Source organism: Nannobrachium achirus (assembly GCF_963921795.1).
Source record: "Nannobrachium achirus genome assembly, chromosome: 7".
Lineage (NCBI taxonomy): Eukaryota > Metazoa > Chordata > Actinopteri > Myctophiformes > Myctophidae > Nannobrachium > Nannobrachium achirus.
In genome coordinates this window covers 10109223-10122311 of record NC_137816.1, presented here as the reverse complement: position 1 = coordinate 10122311, position 13089 = coordinate 10109223, and the positions used below count along the sequence as shown (strand labels likewise).

At 40.9% G+C, this 13089-nt stretch overlaps 1 protein-coding gene across 2 annotated transcripts in view; it reads left to right on the top strand.

Annotated features, from left to right (window-relative positions):
• furina (furin (paired basic amino acid cleaving enzyme) a) overlaps window positions 1–13089 on the top strand; it is a 101183-nt gene that overhangs the window by 74027 nt on the left and 14067 nt on the right. For both annotated transcript variants that reach the window (XM_080730569.1, XM_080730568.1), the window contains exons 7-9: window positions 4385–4473; window positions 9927–10099; window positions 12371–12583. In XM_080730569.1, the coding sequence (XP_080586695.1) occupies window positions 4385–4473; window positions 9927–10099; window positions 12371–12583 (475 nt within the window). The remainder of the gene's footprint in view (window positions 1–4384; window positions 4474–9926; window positions 10100–12370; window positions 12584–13089) is intronic.

Here is a 13089-nt window from a genome sequence, read left to right as displayed (position 1 = left end):
GTGCGTTCGTGTGTGCGGCTGTGCGCGCTCTGTGCAATACAATACAAGCAATACTCAATGGTTTTGGTTATGTGAGACTTGAGGATATTCACTATGGCTGTACAGGCTAATTAATTACGTGGTTGTACTGTAACAGCCAATTATTTTTGTGAAGAATATTAAAGGGGAAGACCACCCATTTTCAATATTGAACTGTGTTCAATATTGTTCCCCCCCTTCTGTGTTGCCTAGAACTGGAGGATTGATTTTGGGGTTTGTATTGTAATATATAACTTGATGACATCATACATTGTACTTTACAATACAAACCCCAAAATCATATCCTCCAGTTCTAGGCAACACAGAAGGGGGGGAACTTTTTTTCTATTTCCACACAACTCCTCTAAGGTATATTAATGACATATTTCAATATTGAAAATGGGTGGTCTTCCCCTTTAATATACTGTATATTGGCTACCATTTGCGATTTTACAAAGCCAAAGGAGTGGGCTATTCTCTTTACAAACTGGCCTCGTTACAAAAACAAACAATCTTGTGATTGTCATCACAGCACATATTTTTTATCTAAATGCATTTTGAATACATGTTATAAAATTGAAAGTCTGTCATTCATATACAGTCTTGATTTCAGTTGGCCCCTGCAACATAAACGGTTGTTATGATGTTCAAATGAATTTCTACTATGAGCGGTTACTTTCCCCCTCAAATTGATTTGAGAACAAAATCGGTGCAGGAGAAATGTATGCTAATTTATGGAATTGCTTCTCACTTTAACCTTAAGTGTCTTTGGCTTTATTAAGTGTTGCTGATGGTATCTGCATGGGGGACCTGCCAGCGTCTAACCTAGAAAACTGCTGTAACAGTTCAATGAAAGAAACTGTGTTATAGATTCCTGCAAGGCATGTTGGGTAAATATGCTGCATAGCTGCAGGGAGCAAGCTGCCATCCCAGCATAATGTTGTGATTTAGATGTTTAAAAAAAAAACAACAGAAGGGTTCTACCTGGCAAAACACTCTTGTTTGCCAGAAAGCTGATTGCACAGAAGTGCCTATGTCTTAGATTAGCTGACATGCTGGGATATGATTTAGAATCTACGGTGCAGTGCATACACACTGAGAAAATCGCTTCTGCAATATGATTAGACTGGTTATGTATATCTGAAGCCGTAAGAGTGGGCAGAGTACTTTGAAAATGTCAAATTAAACATTCCATCTTCAGATGTTGTGTATATTTATATGCGTAATTGGAAATAGTTATGTTCTAATTAGTGCCTGGTTCTTGAGTAGATGGAATAAGCTCCTGTAATAGAAAGACAGTATTCGATTTGCTGGCACTAATCTGTCTAGTGGTTGTTATTGGCAACTCAAATGCTGACATTCTGTTACATGAACCAGTAGATGGGTTTCACACGGTCAATAGGCAGTATTAGTAAATGTAAATGCCTTTTTAAATCACAATGCTAATGTAGAAAACAAAAGGTTCATAAGCATTTGTATAATTCAGTTTGCGTTATTTCAGTTTGCCTGCTTATGGCAGAGTCCATCAATGAAGTGACTGACTGTGTGACTGTGAGTGTTATAGAATATCTGTCTTTATGTTACAGAGAGACATTATTGTCCCCTTCACCATTGTAGCATGCTGTGGCAGGCCCTCCTCTGACCCCGCCTGGCTACAGTGGCTCAGGTCCCGTGATATTTTGATAGTGGCAGTGCCATTGTCATGACCTCTGACCTTTCACCTCACACCGCTGCTAAACGGATCTCGGGAGGGATTGGCTGATTTCCCTGCCATGCTCTATGACCTTCTGTTAAGCAGTCTAGTCTGTGTACACCCTGCCCCGATGTGTTTGACCAAAATAATAGCCTTAAAATCAGTCAAGTGTGGTTAAGAAAGTGAAGCTGATCTTCCTTTAATTGGAGCTTACCTCTGGATCATGGAGCTTATGGTTTGAAAGGTTTGACAGGAACATTAGAGACATTAAGATTCAAGAGATCAAGAGATTTTATCGCCACAAGGATGTACGAGTACATGCACTGTGATAAACGTAGGTTGGGGGGTGCTCCATAAAACAATGCATAAATGATCAAGGTAGTTAAAATGATATTCACTTAACTGTCTGCTCATTCATTTGTGTCAGCACTTCCAATTTCACTTGCTTAATCTGTATCCTGAGTGAGTTCTCCATCCTGATCACAACCTAAAACATATATTTTCGGTTGAATAAAGAGCTGGAGAGACATCACATGGAGACTCCTGTTACTGAACAAACTCTCTATTTAACACTTATGTTAACCAAAGAAATTCACAACCCCAGGGCTCGAGTGGCTAATACTTCATTGGTCACTATGGCTTTCTGACTCCACATGCTACTATTGATGTATTAGTCCTAATGAGGACTGAAATGTCATGTAGTGCAACATATTTGTGGACTCTGCCTACAGTTTACATACCAGCATACAATTCCACTCTGTATGTTTGCTTTCTTAACTGGACACTGTGAGGTCCTGAAAGCTTGCTGACCTGACTGGTTCCCTGCCCAGTGGGGTGCTCTTTCTTTGCTACTCTGTGCTTCTTAAAGTGATAGTTCACCTATTTGTGACATAAAGCTGTGTGAAATACTTGCCATTAAAACAGTGGTTAAAAATGTATCAATTGATTACCAGAGTCCCGTGGTCAGAGTTCTGGTCAGTTTCGAATGAATATTAAGTAGTTCCAATGGGGTGGGGGCCATTTGGCGTGGCCCAATCATTGAAAATAGATTAATCCACAAAACTAGCGTAATTTGTATTGTTGGCCTATTTCTACCATATAGAGCGAGGTTTCGTTCTGATCAGCTGCCTGCATAGCACCTTGTTTTGGGGAAATACGTTGCAGCAGCGTAGTGATACTGGACACAAAAAAATAGTACCATGTGACAGAGGGGTCAAAGTTGAACGAAAGTTGGCCTATTTGGTAGAAATAGGTCAACAATACAAATGAAGCTAGTTTTGTGGATTCATCTATTTTTAATGATTGTGCCATGAGCCCCTGCCAAATCACCGGAACTACTTTATATTCATCTAAAACTGACCAGAACTCTGACCATGTGACTCTGGTAATGGATTAATACATTTGTAACCACTATTTTAATGGCAAGTATTTCACACAGCTTCATGTCAAAAATAGGTGAACTATCCCTTTAACTATGGTCAGTGGTATAAAGTAACTAAGTACATTTACTTAAGTACTGTACAATTTTGAGGTATTGTACACTAATTATTTTTAGTAGATCGGCTATTTTCTAACATTTTGTTCTTTTAAGTACTTTTTCCACCACTGGGTGCAGCCCAGGCTCCAACAGTGTGGTCTGAGAACATCTGTTATCTGATGGGGAGACTGTGGTTTCGGAGGGCATTAAGGGTTCATGTCTGTCTGACACGGCAGAGGATTGCACCTGACTGGAATGTGACAATCAGCCCTTGTTCCCCGACCCTCAACTCTGTTGTGCCTGGAAGGGGAGCTTTAACTAAAGAGGCAAAGGCCTGAAGAAAAGCCCTTTGTGAAAACTGCAAATCTTAGATTGCCGTTTCCTCCATCATGTGATGGTAGCATGTCATCTCATTTTCCATTTTGGCTTAACTCGGACCCTGTGGTCATTGCAAAGCTGAAAATCCTAGAGAGGCACAAGTAGTATAATTCATGATCTTCATTAAGTTTGTTTTTTGTTTCGATAGCCAGCTTGACCACAGTGTTTAAAAAAGAACATTCTTCCATCTTGTTTATTAATGTGTTGTCACTGGTAGACAAAGTGCACTGCCTGGTAGGAATTCCATTAACTCATTGAATGCCATTTCAAGATGGCCCCCAAGTACCAGACTGCCACTATCCTAGATTTCTAGTGCACGGATCAATTTTTAGTGCACGGATCGTGCACGCCCATGCACCATATATGCATCATATGTGTAGTACTTTTTAACAGCTTTCAAACAAAAAAATCCGCTTGGAAATCCGTTCAGGCATTCATGAGATACAAGCCTTCAAAGTCAGACAAAACAGCCATTTTTGACATTTTGAAAGATGTGTTTGTTATGGGGCTAAACATGCAATTTCGCAATTGCGATCATGCCTAATACATTTGAGGCATTTTTAGAAATTTTTTTATAAAAAAAAATTTTGAAAAAAAAAAAAAAAAAAAAAAAATTTTTTTTTTTTTTTTTTCAAAATGGCTTCCAACTCGGGAAACTCGGGCTGTGGCAGCCTGGGAGTACTGTAATAACTCGTGAAACTCGTGCCTTGGCAGTCAATGAGTTAACACAAAGTAATTTGATTCATCTAACACGTGTGAATTAAAGCCTCAAGGATAACTTGTTTTAAGGTAACCTTTCTTCTCCTTGTTCTCTCTAGACATGGAACACGGTGTGCTGGAGAGGTGGCAGCAGTGGCCAACAATGGGATCTGTGGCGTCGGCGTGGCTTACAATGCCAAGATTGGAGGTACGGTTAATGGAAGCTGCCCTCAGACAGGGCAGGAGTGTTCAGAATGATAGGCCAGCAACATGGGAAGCCCTATCACCATGTGTGCAGCGGGTGGAGCATGAGCTGGATAGACTAGGGCTACTTTTACACAAATACGAATTGCTCTGACTCCGCTAAACTAAACTATTGATACAGCGATATTGACACACGGAGGCGCGTATTTATGACCCTATCCGCATCTTTTTGGAGAACGGCTCCGCAAGTGGATCTCTTCGTTTTCGTATCGAGTACATCAACCTTTTCTGGTCGCGACCCCCCAAAATATTTGAACTACCCTGACAAGCACTTGGTAAGAGTTGAGGCATTACATTTAGTTTGACTCGGTTCCACAGATAAATATTGTGAAAACAGAAGATCTACAAGCTCACGATGCCTCGCAATGTGATCGCTATTTTTAGTTTTTGCCTCTTCTTATAATATTTGACAATTTGGCCAATGTTTGACCAGTTGTTATAGTATAGTTGATTACTTTTGATGCAGTAATGGTCTTTTCATTTATTTATTTCCTTAAATTAAAGTACTTATATTTTCACTTTACTGTCAAAATCATGTGGGGACCACCCTGGGGGTCCCAGCCCACAGGTCGAGCTAATTGATTTTTTATGGAAGCCAGTGAAGGTTTTTGAATGTCAGGGGGATTTTCTTTAACATCCTAATGTAACAATGCCGCAAATAACTTCTCTGGAAATTGAAATATGTCTTTCTTTGAATCCTTATGTGGACATAGACAACATCACTGTGCTTGTAATTTGGGTGCACGTCTGCATGCATTATTTAAGGAACATTATGTGCAAACTGCTGGCTCTGCAGTCCCTACTAGTCAAAATGTGTTTTCTATGCGTGATTCCTTATTGGGTTCTACTCTGAGAATGTGTCATAATCACAGTCAGGGTCGTCTGAGTCCAGTACTCTAAGCATGTGTAATCCCTGTTAATTAGAAGCATCCCATCTATCCATTCAGCGCATGCTCTATCTTTTTATTACACCCCACTGTCTATCTCGACAACCTGCTGCTTACTACAGCCGTCATAGGATGCTTGAACACAATCAAATGGCACTAGAATTTGAAGTCTTTGGGCTCTATTTTGATTGTCTTTAAGGGGAAAATAGCCTCGCGTAGCCAGGCTTTACTCATCTGCGAAGAGAAAAGCCTGGTGACAATATAAGGCAGAAAGCGTTCAACTTCCGCCGTGTGAGCTTCCCCGGAAGTGAGCTTCCCCGGTTTTCCCCTAACGTAACTTCCATTAAACGCAGCACTTCCGCTAGAAATCTTGGAACCAACCAGAAGGCATATTGTCTACAGGGTGAGGGGAAAACCACCCATTTTCAATATTGAACTATGTCATTAATATACAGTACCTTGGAGGAGTTGTGAGCTGTGTTGCCTAGAACTGTAGGATTGATTTTGGGGTTTGTATTGTAACAACTAGATATATTAATGACATAGTCCAATATTGAAAATGGGTGGTCTTCCCCTTAAGTACCAGCTCTTATGCCTTAACTTAAAGAGCCATGAATCCCAAAATCGCTTTTTCTATAAATATATATGATATAAATGAGTCACTTGTGATAGGGAGCAGTGATATGGTTCAATTTGACCATAGGCTTGTGGATTCAGAGCTTTCTGCTGTCTCTGTAGCTATTTCTGTGTACTTCCAGTTTCTAGATATATAGTTATAGTTAGATATATAGTTTCTAGGTTGAAAAGAAATATTTGGCGCCACTCATTACATATTTGCTCACTGCGTACCATTAGTTCGGCGTGAGGTGGCTTATCTAATTAATAGTGAGTAAAGTATCAATACAGCAATGTAGAACCACTCTGTTACAATTAACGTCCAGAATTCAACGTGTACTTGATTAAAAGTAAAAATAGACAATCTACAAGTTCACAACTTGAGCTTGTAGATCGGCTGTTCTGTGCATGTGAACGTTGTGTGTGCGTGCACTGTCAACACACACACACACACACACGCGGACACACAGAAAATAGCCGACAGCTAGCGTCCATCCCTCCAAGGCTGTGGTTGTGGTAAAACAGCACAGAGCACGGGTGGAGAAAGTTAAATCATGGATACGGCTCTTAAACTGCTTGTTAGTAAGATTTTTACCGGTAAATATACGGAATATATGCAGAATCTTTTTTATTTTTCCCACCTGCAGTGCCTAGTTTTAATTATGGTTTCCGAAATGCTATCAGCAATTGCAGACAGCTCAGTCACTCTGTGGCTACTTTCAGAATATAATGATATGCACAAATTACTCCGCCCCCTCGCCTCACAACAACAGATAACTACGCCTACATTTTATATTTCTTTTCATCATCTGAATTCTGATAAAACAAATAAAGGGGCGGGGTTTCTCGCTCCTTTAAAGGCCTGTCCATACTGTCTCCAACCACCGAACTTTTCATTGGAAAGGTCCGGTTCAACTACATTCAATGACATCACTCGCATCTTCTGAAAAGCATTACCCCGAATTAGAGTTCGGAAAGCTGCGCGTCGGAAAGTCGGAATTCTCAGACGAAAGGTTCGGTGCTCGGAGACAGTATGGACAGGCCTTTAAATTAAGGCGCCGGTACTTAAGACAATCAAAATAGTACAGCCCTTTAATGTTGATTCCAGATGGTAAGCTATAGTGACCCAGATGCCATTCAGTTCACTGAAAGCAAACAAGTTAGTTGCCATGTGAAGAGCAGTGCCTGGGTAGGTTATAGAGGAGGAAGAACAAGCATCACAACACACTCACACAACATACACCCTCCCTCTTGCGCAAATAGAATTGAATTCTCCATAAAGTGATTATCTTCTTCAGTGTGAATGAAAAGGCACTTGTCAGTGTCACCTGGGAAATAATAGTTGAATTTCAATATATTTTGCTTATGCTGCAGTGCGTTTCTATAAGGATTCACCTGTGGACCATTCTCTAAATACCACAGAGTCAGCATGAAGCTTGAGCCTGGATAAATGAATAATAAACAAGGATTTGATTTATCAGACCAACGTCAAGATGGGCTTGAATAGTATTCAGGGTTGTTTTTCCACTATTTTCTGTTGCAATAGGGGAAAGGAGTTGATAACAATTTATGCTCATTTTGATGCTCCATTGCAGGAGCATTATGAGGGAAAACTGGCTTCATATCATAATCATTAGCCATTTACTTCATGAATATACTGTAGAGCCTGCCTCTATATTCATGAAGTAAAGGCCACAGCAGAATCACCATATAAATGTGATTACATTCATGAATATTGAAATTATATATTAAGCCTTGTTATGCAGGCCATTGAAAAGTGACCACACAACAATACAAGCACAGGGTTTCCTGCAGGAAAAAGTCTTGACCAGGGGGGATCTCATGGCGCACGCGCGAAGTGCGCCGAAATTTTTCGATAATTAATTAATTAATTCGAGTAATTAATTCACTTAATTTTTTATATTAATTCTTATTTTTGCCCTATAAAAAACACATGAATGTGCCCATGATGACGGAAAACACAACTACATGCTATCATTCACATTTATTCAACATTGAATAACTACGTTTTTCACAGGACAGTGTAACTTGTTTTTTTCCCCCAGGTTAATCAACCAGCACTCGTGCCATATAAATAGAAGTCTACAGCACAGTAAAAAAAAAAAGAAACATTGGTGTAAAGTAACTAAGTAGATTTACTTAAGTACTGTACTTATACTGTACAAAGGAGATTTTCAGGTATTTGCACTTTACTTGAGTATTTCCTGCATTCAGGAGATACCAGCCCTTATGTTTTCTTCAAATGTAAACAAACATGGCTGCCATGTTTGAAAGATAGGGTTGGTATGGGGGTTAAACATGCAATTTCGCGATCGCGATCATGCCTAGTACATTGTTGGAGGTCCAAAAAGTTTTTTTGAGAAAAAAAATTTTTTTTTTTTTTTTTTTAAATACCCTTGGGGGGGCGGGGGGGTTTTCAGGCCGGGCGGGGCGCCTGGCCTGTAAAGTGCTGCAGGAAACCCTGAAGCATACTAGTTTATCATATTTGTTTGGTATCCTTATGCAGGGCGCCTACTAGATTATTTTGAATCTTGTCAGATTTAGGGTTACCGGTAAGACATTTCCCCATCTATCTCTTATTCCCATCCCTTTGTCAACTTGTTTTGACTGTGAGAATATCGTTTGAGGTTGTTGTTGGGTTTTTTCCCGCCTTTTATTTATCCTGGCTAGAGCACAAATTTTCAGGAACACCCTGCTTCACACTCACATTTAGACCTTGGAGCTGCACAGTCCAAACACAGTCTTTTATACAGTACTAACTGCCTGCCACAGCCGTTCAGGGTTATGTATCTTGCTCAAGGGCACTTCAACAGTGGGTATTTATTGAGTGGTGAGGGTGAGAGTTGCTCATTGACCCGACCTCCCCACCCACATATTTCCTGCCAGACCTCACCTGGAGATCAGACCGTCAACCTTCTGGCCACAAGCACGCTCCTCTGACCTTTAGATCACTGCTGCCCCTATTCACACCACGTATTATTATTTACGTTAACCTGATATGAATTCAAACAATATGACCTCATAATTAAAGTAGGTAAGTCAATTTGCAAGTCTGACCCTTATTCTTGATTCCCCAATAGAATTTGATGGACACAGAAATCTGAATTGGGGCTTTTTTTTCCACCCTTTGTTTTTATGTGTGGGAGGTGGGACGATAAGGAGATGAGAGGTGTATGCCCACATGTCTCACTCAGGTATTTGTGTGACTATCTCTGGTAGAAGTACAGGCTGCTATTGGACTGAAGTACAGGCTGCCACTGACAAGTTCTGTGGTGGTCCTGTTTGATGCCTCCAGAGGACTTCAAAGATTCAGAGCTTTGTTTACTTTAACCCATATGAGGGCAGTATGGAGTAACTTGACCCTCCATGCATCAAAGAGGAGAATGTGTTTGTTTTGAAGATGTCTTCGATTTCTCAACCTTCTCTCAGCCGATGCGGGCTGTAAAGCCTTAGAGGGGAGGCTCAACAGCCTGGGGCTGAAGGACTTTCTGAATTATTCACCAAATCAAGAGCACACACTTTTCAACAATTTATTCTCTATGGGGAACTGGAACTTGTGCCTAAGGCTGAAGTCGTATTTTCTGCAGAGAGCAAAGCTGAATCAATTTAAGGACAAAGGGAAAGGGTTCACGCTCAATTACAGTATAATGTTATGTTAAAGGGAATGCATACATTTGAACTTTGTTTTGCCCCAGGGTTAATTTTCATTGATAATGCAAGAAATCTTATGAAAAATTTGAGCTGCTGTTCATTAGATATTTGGTATAGGAAAACAAATTTAACAGCTTGTTTCATAAGTATTTGGTATTTGTAGATTTGCCGTATTTGTGTGTGACGTGTGCGCGTGTGCGTGTGTGTGTGTGTGTGGGAACAGGTGTGCGCATGCTAGATGGGGAGGTGACTGATGTGGTGGAGGCCCAGTCTCTCAGTCTGAACCCCCAGCACATCCACATCTACAGTGCCAGCTGGGGCCCCGAAGATGACGGCAAAACTGTTGATGGACCTGCAAAGCTCGCCAAAGAAGCCTTTCTGCATGGAGTTACAGAGGTGTGTGTGTGTGTGTGTGTGTGTGTGTGTGTGTGTGTGTGTGTGTGTGTGTGTGTGTGTGTGTGTGTGTGTGTGTGTGTGTGTGTGTGTGTGTGTGTGTGTGTGTGTGTGTGTGTGTGTGTGTGTGTGTGTGTGCGCGCGCTAATGGACTCAATTATGCGTTCCCAATTTCCTTCTCAACCACCCTGTGAGACTGAAATTGGTATGTACTGTCTGTGGGTGGCTTGCTTTTACAGTCAGTAATTATGTATTGAACGATTAAAGCAGAAGAGGACAGTGGGTTGAACAAAGCAGTGGTCCTTTTGACCATGAGAATTATAAATGGAGCTGAATTGATTTGGTTTTATTGCAAATAGCAGACTCCCTAAAAGCCATTAGGGACATTATTTATATGCAGTAAAGAGAAATATTGTCAGGATTTATAGATTCAGTTTTCCATTGGACACTTTCTAATTTGCAATCATTTTCCAGTTTCATTAGTAAATTGTGGTATTAATATTGAAGTGGTATTAATATTGAAGTCACTAACTGGAAATCAAGATTGTTGAAGTGAACGAAGTTCAGAATTCTTAAAGCAAGTAAAGTTGTTGTTGTGAATCATCAGACTGGTGCAATCCATAGTAGATACAAGTACAAAGAGGGCTCATAAAATAGTTTGGACTTCTAAAAACACAGAATGATTAATCAGAACATACTCGGCAGTGCCTTGTACCCCCGGGAGGTGCTAGTCTTGCATGCCAACCCCCAGGAGATACAAACATCTCTCTAATGCCATTGCCTCTCTGTGTAGCCATAAACACAACCTGTTGCAAGAAAAGACAACGCATCCATGACATATTTGACACGTGTTGGAGGGAGATCCAGGTGGTAAAGCCACGGGTTCCAGCACTTTACGGTGGCTAGAATCTGCCTAGCAACACCGCAGCACACTCCTTCGTTGGCTCAAGCCACAGCACAATGCTGATCTGGAGCCGGATGGCGGGGTCTACCATTATAACCATTAGAAATATTTAAAACAGAATCCTTAATAACTTGGTTCAGATGCCAACAAATGCCACGTTTTTGGACACAGAGTAGAATATACTTATTCAATCAGTATTAGTCTATTGAATGGAAACAAACCTGGACTGAATGTGAACCCAACAGGTCTGATGTACTGATGACTGTCAGGTAATGAGTCTTATTTCTGATAGCAGCACTTGTTAAATGCTTACATGCTGCGGATTATGTTCAAGTGTTAGGAGTGTGTGTGGCACATTTACACACATGTAAATGTATGACTAACCTGATAAGCATTCTCTCGAGACAGTCTGTAGCTGGAGCTACTGACGAGGGACAACCTGAGTGTGTGTTCCCTTTTCTTTGACGATGGCTAGCCAGATTGCCGGATAAGTAAACGAATGCACAGTTGCACACTGAACTGCCTTTACTGTAGTCCATAATTGACCACACCTATCAAGCTGTGAATGAAGGTACAGTAAGTAAGCTTAGATTTCAGATGAAGGTCTATGTGATCAAAACTGTCAATAACTGAATTAAATACAGAGAGGTTAGACCGGTGGCATTCTATTCTTCAAGTGAAATTCGAGAGGTATGCAATGTTATTGGTGAATGGACAGAGACAACCAAGATATTGGCCTCAGTGACAACATTGTCAGATGAAAAGCATGTGTATGGAAACGCATACCGTGACAGTGTTCAAAAAATTATGTTGGATGAATAACATATGTGCATGTAACCACATTATGTATAAAGAACACGGCAGTATGGGGGTGTTGGACATGCTATAGTCTTTGTTGCTTACACAGTTGTGTGATCCTTGCAGAGAGACTATGCCACTCATTACAGTAAATCATTTCTTGGATGATGTTGGAATACTGTGTGAGCACTGAGAAGCTGGCTGATATATTACTCTGCGCTGTTGACATTTAGTCCCTGCTGTCTTGTAATGCTGTCATTTGATATTTAGCTCTTTTTAATTCAAAGCATTGTATGGCCACACAGGCATCTGTGATGAATGCACAGTGCTTTAATAGGCCTTTTCATAAATGAGCCCTGTAATGAATTTACCCTTTCATCTTTTGGGATCCCTGTTAAGGTTGTAAAAGTTTTTTTCCCCTTTTAAATTGTTATCATTAGTGGTGGTACAAAGAAATATCATGTGTTGAGGAATGGATGGAACCACAACCCCATGTTGTGGTTGTCTAGTTAATTTCTATTATGTGTTGTCTGCCCCTATTCGAAGGTCTGACTAAAATGTTTTTGCTACAGGGCCGTGGGGGTCTGGGCTCCATCTTCGTCTGGGCGTCTGGGAACGGAGGAAGGGAGAAGGACAGCTGTAACTGTGACGGCTACACCAACAGCATCTACACCCTGTCGATCAGCAGCTCCACCCAGAACGGCAATGTGCCGTGGTACAGCGAGGCCTGCTCCTCCACCCTTGCCACCACCTACAGCTCCGGGAACATCAACGAGAAACAGATTGTGAGTCGTTAGGTGTAGACACATTGTCACAGTTCAATTGCATGCCATCACACACTCGGGACGCTAGCGATATTCCCTCCAGGAGTGAAGGTGTCAGAATATTCCAAAGACCTGTGGATCATATGGAACGCATAACATTCTCTCTCTGCATCGCTTCCTCCCTGCCTTCATTATTTCAGATATCCCCCTGTGCACATTCTGGCATGTGTATGGTGAAAGGTTTTATACAAGGCTGGAGAATTTAATTACAAAATTGACTTGACCCATGGTTTTTATATACTGTAGCCCCTGAACTGCTGAATCATGGCCAAAGCACTAATCCTTTGTGAGTGCCAGGTAATTTACGTCTTTTCACAGGAATAGATTTCAAAGCCACTATACAGTGTATCGCTATTCCTAGCATTCTATTACATCACCACAGCTGTTCTTGTAAGTCAAACAGGTGATTTTGATCAAACATCTGCCATGGTTGTTGTGCTTTGTTTCTGATGACCATATTGATACAG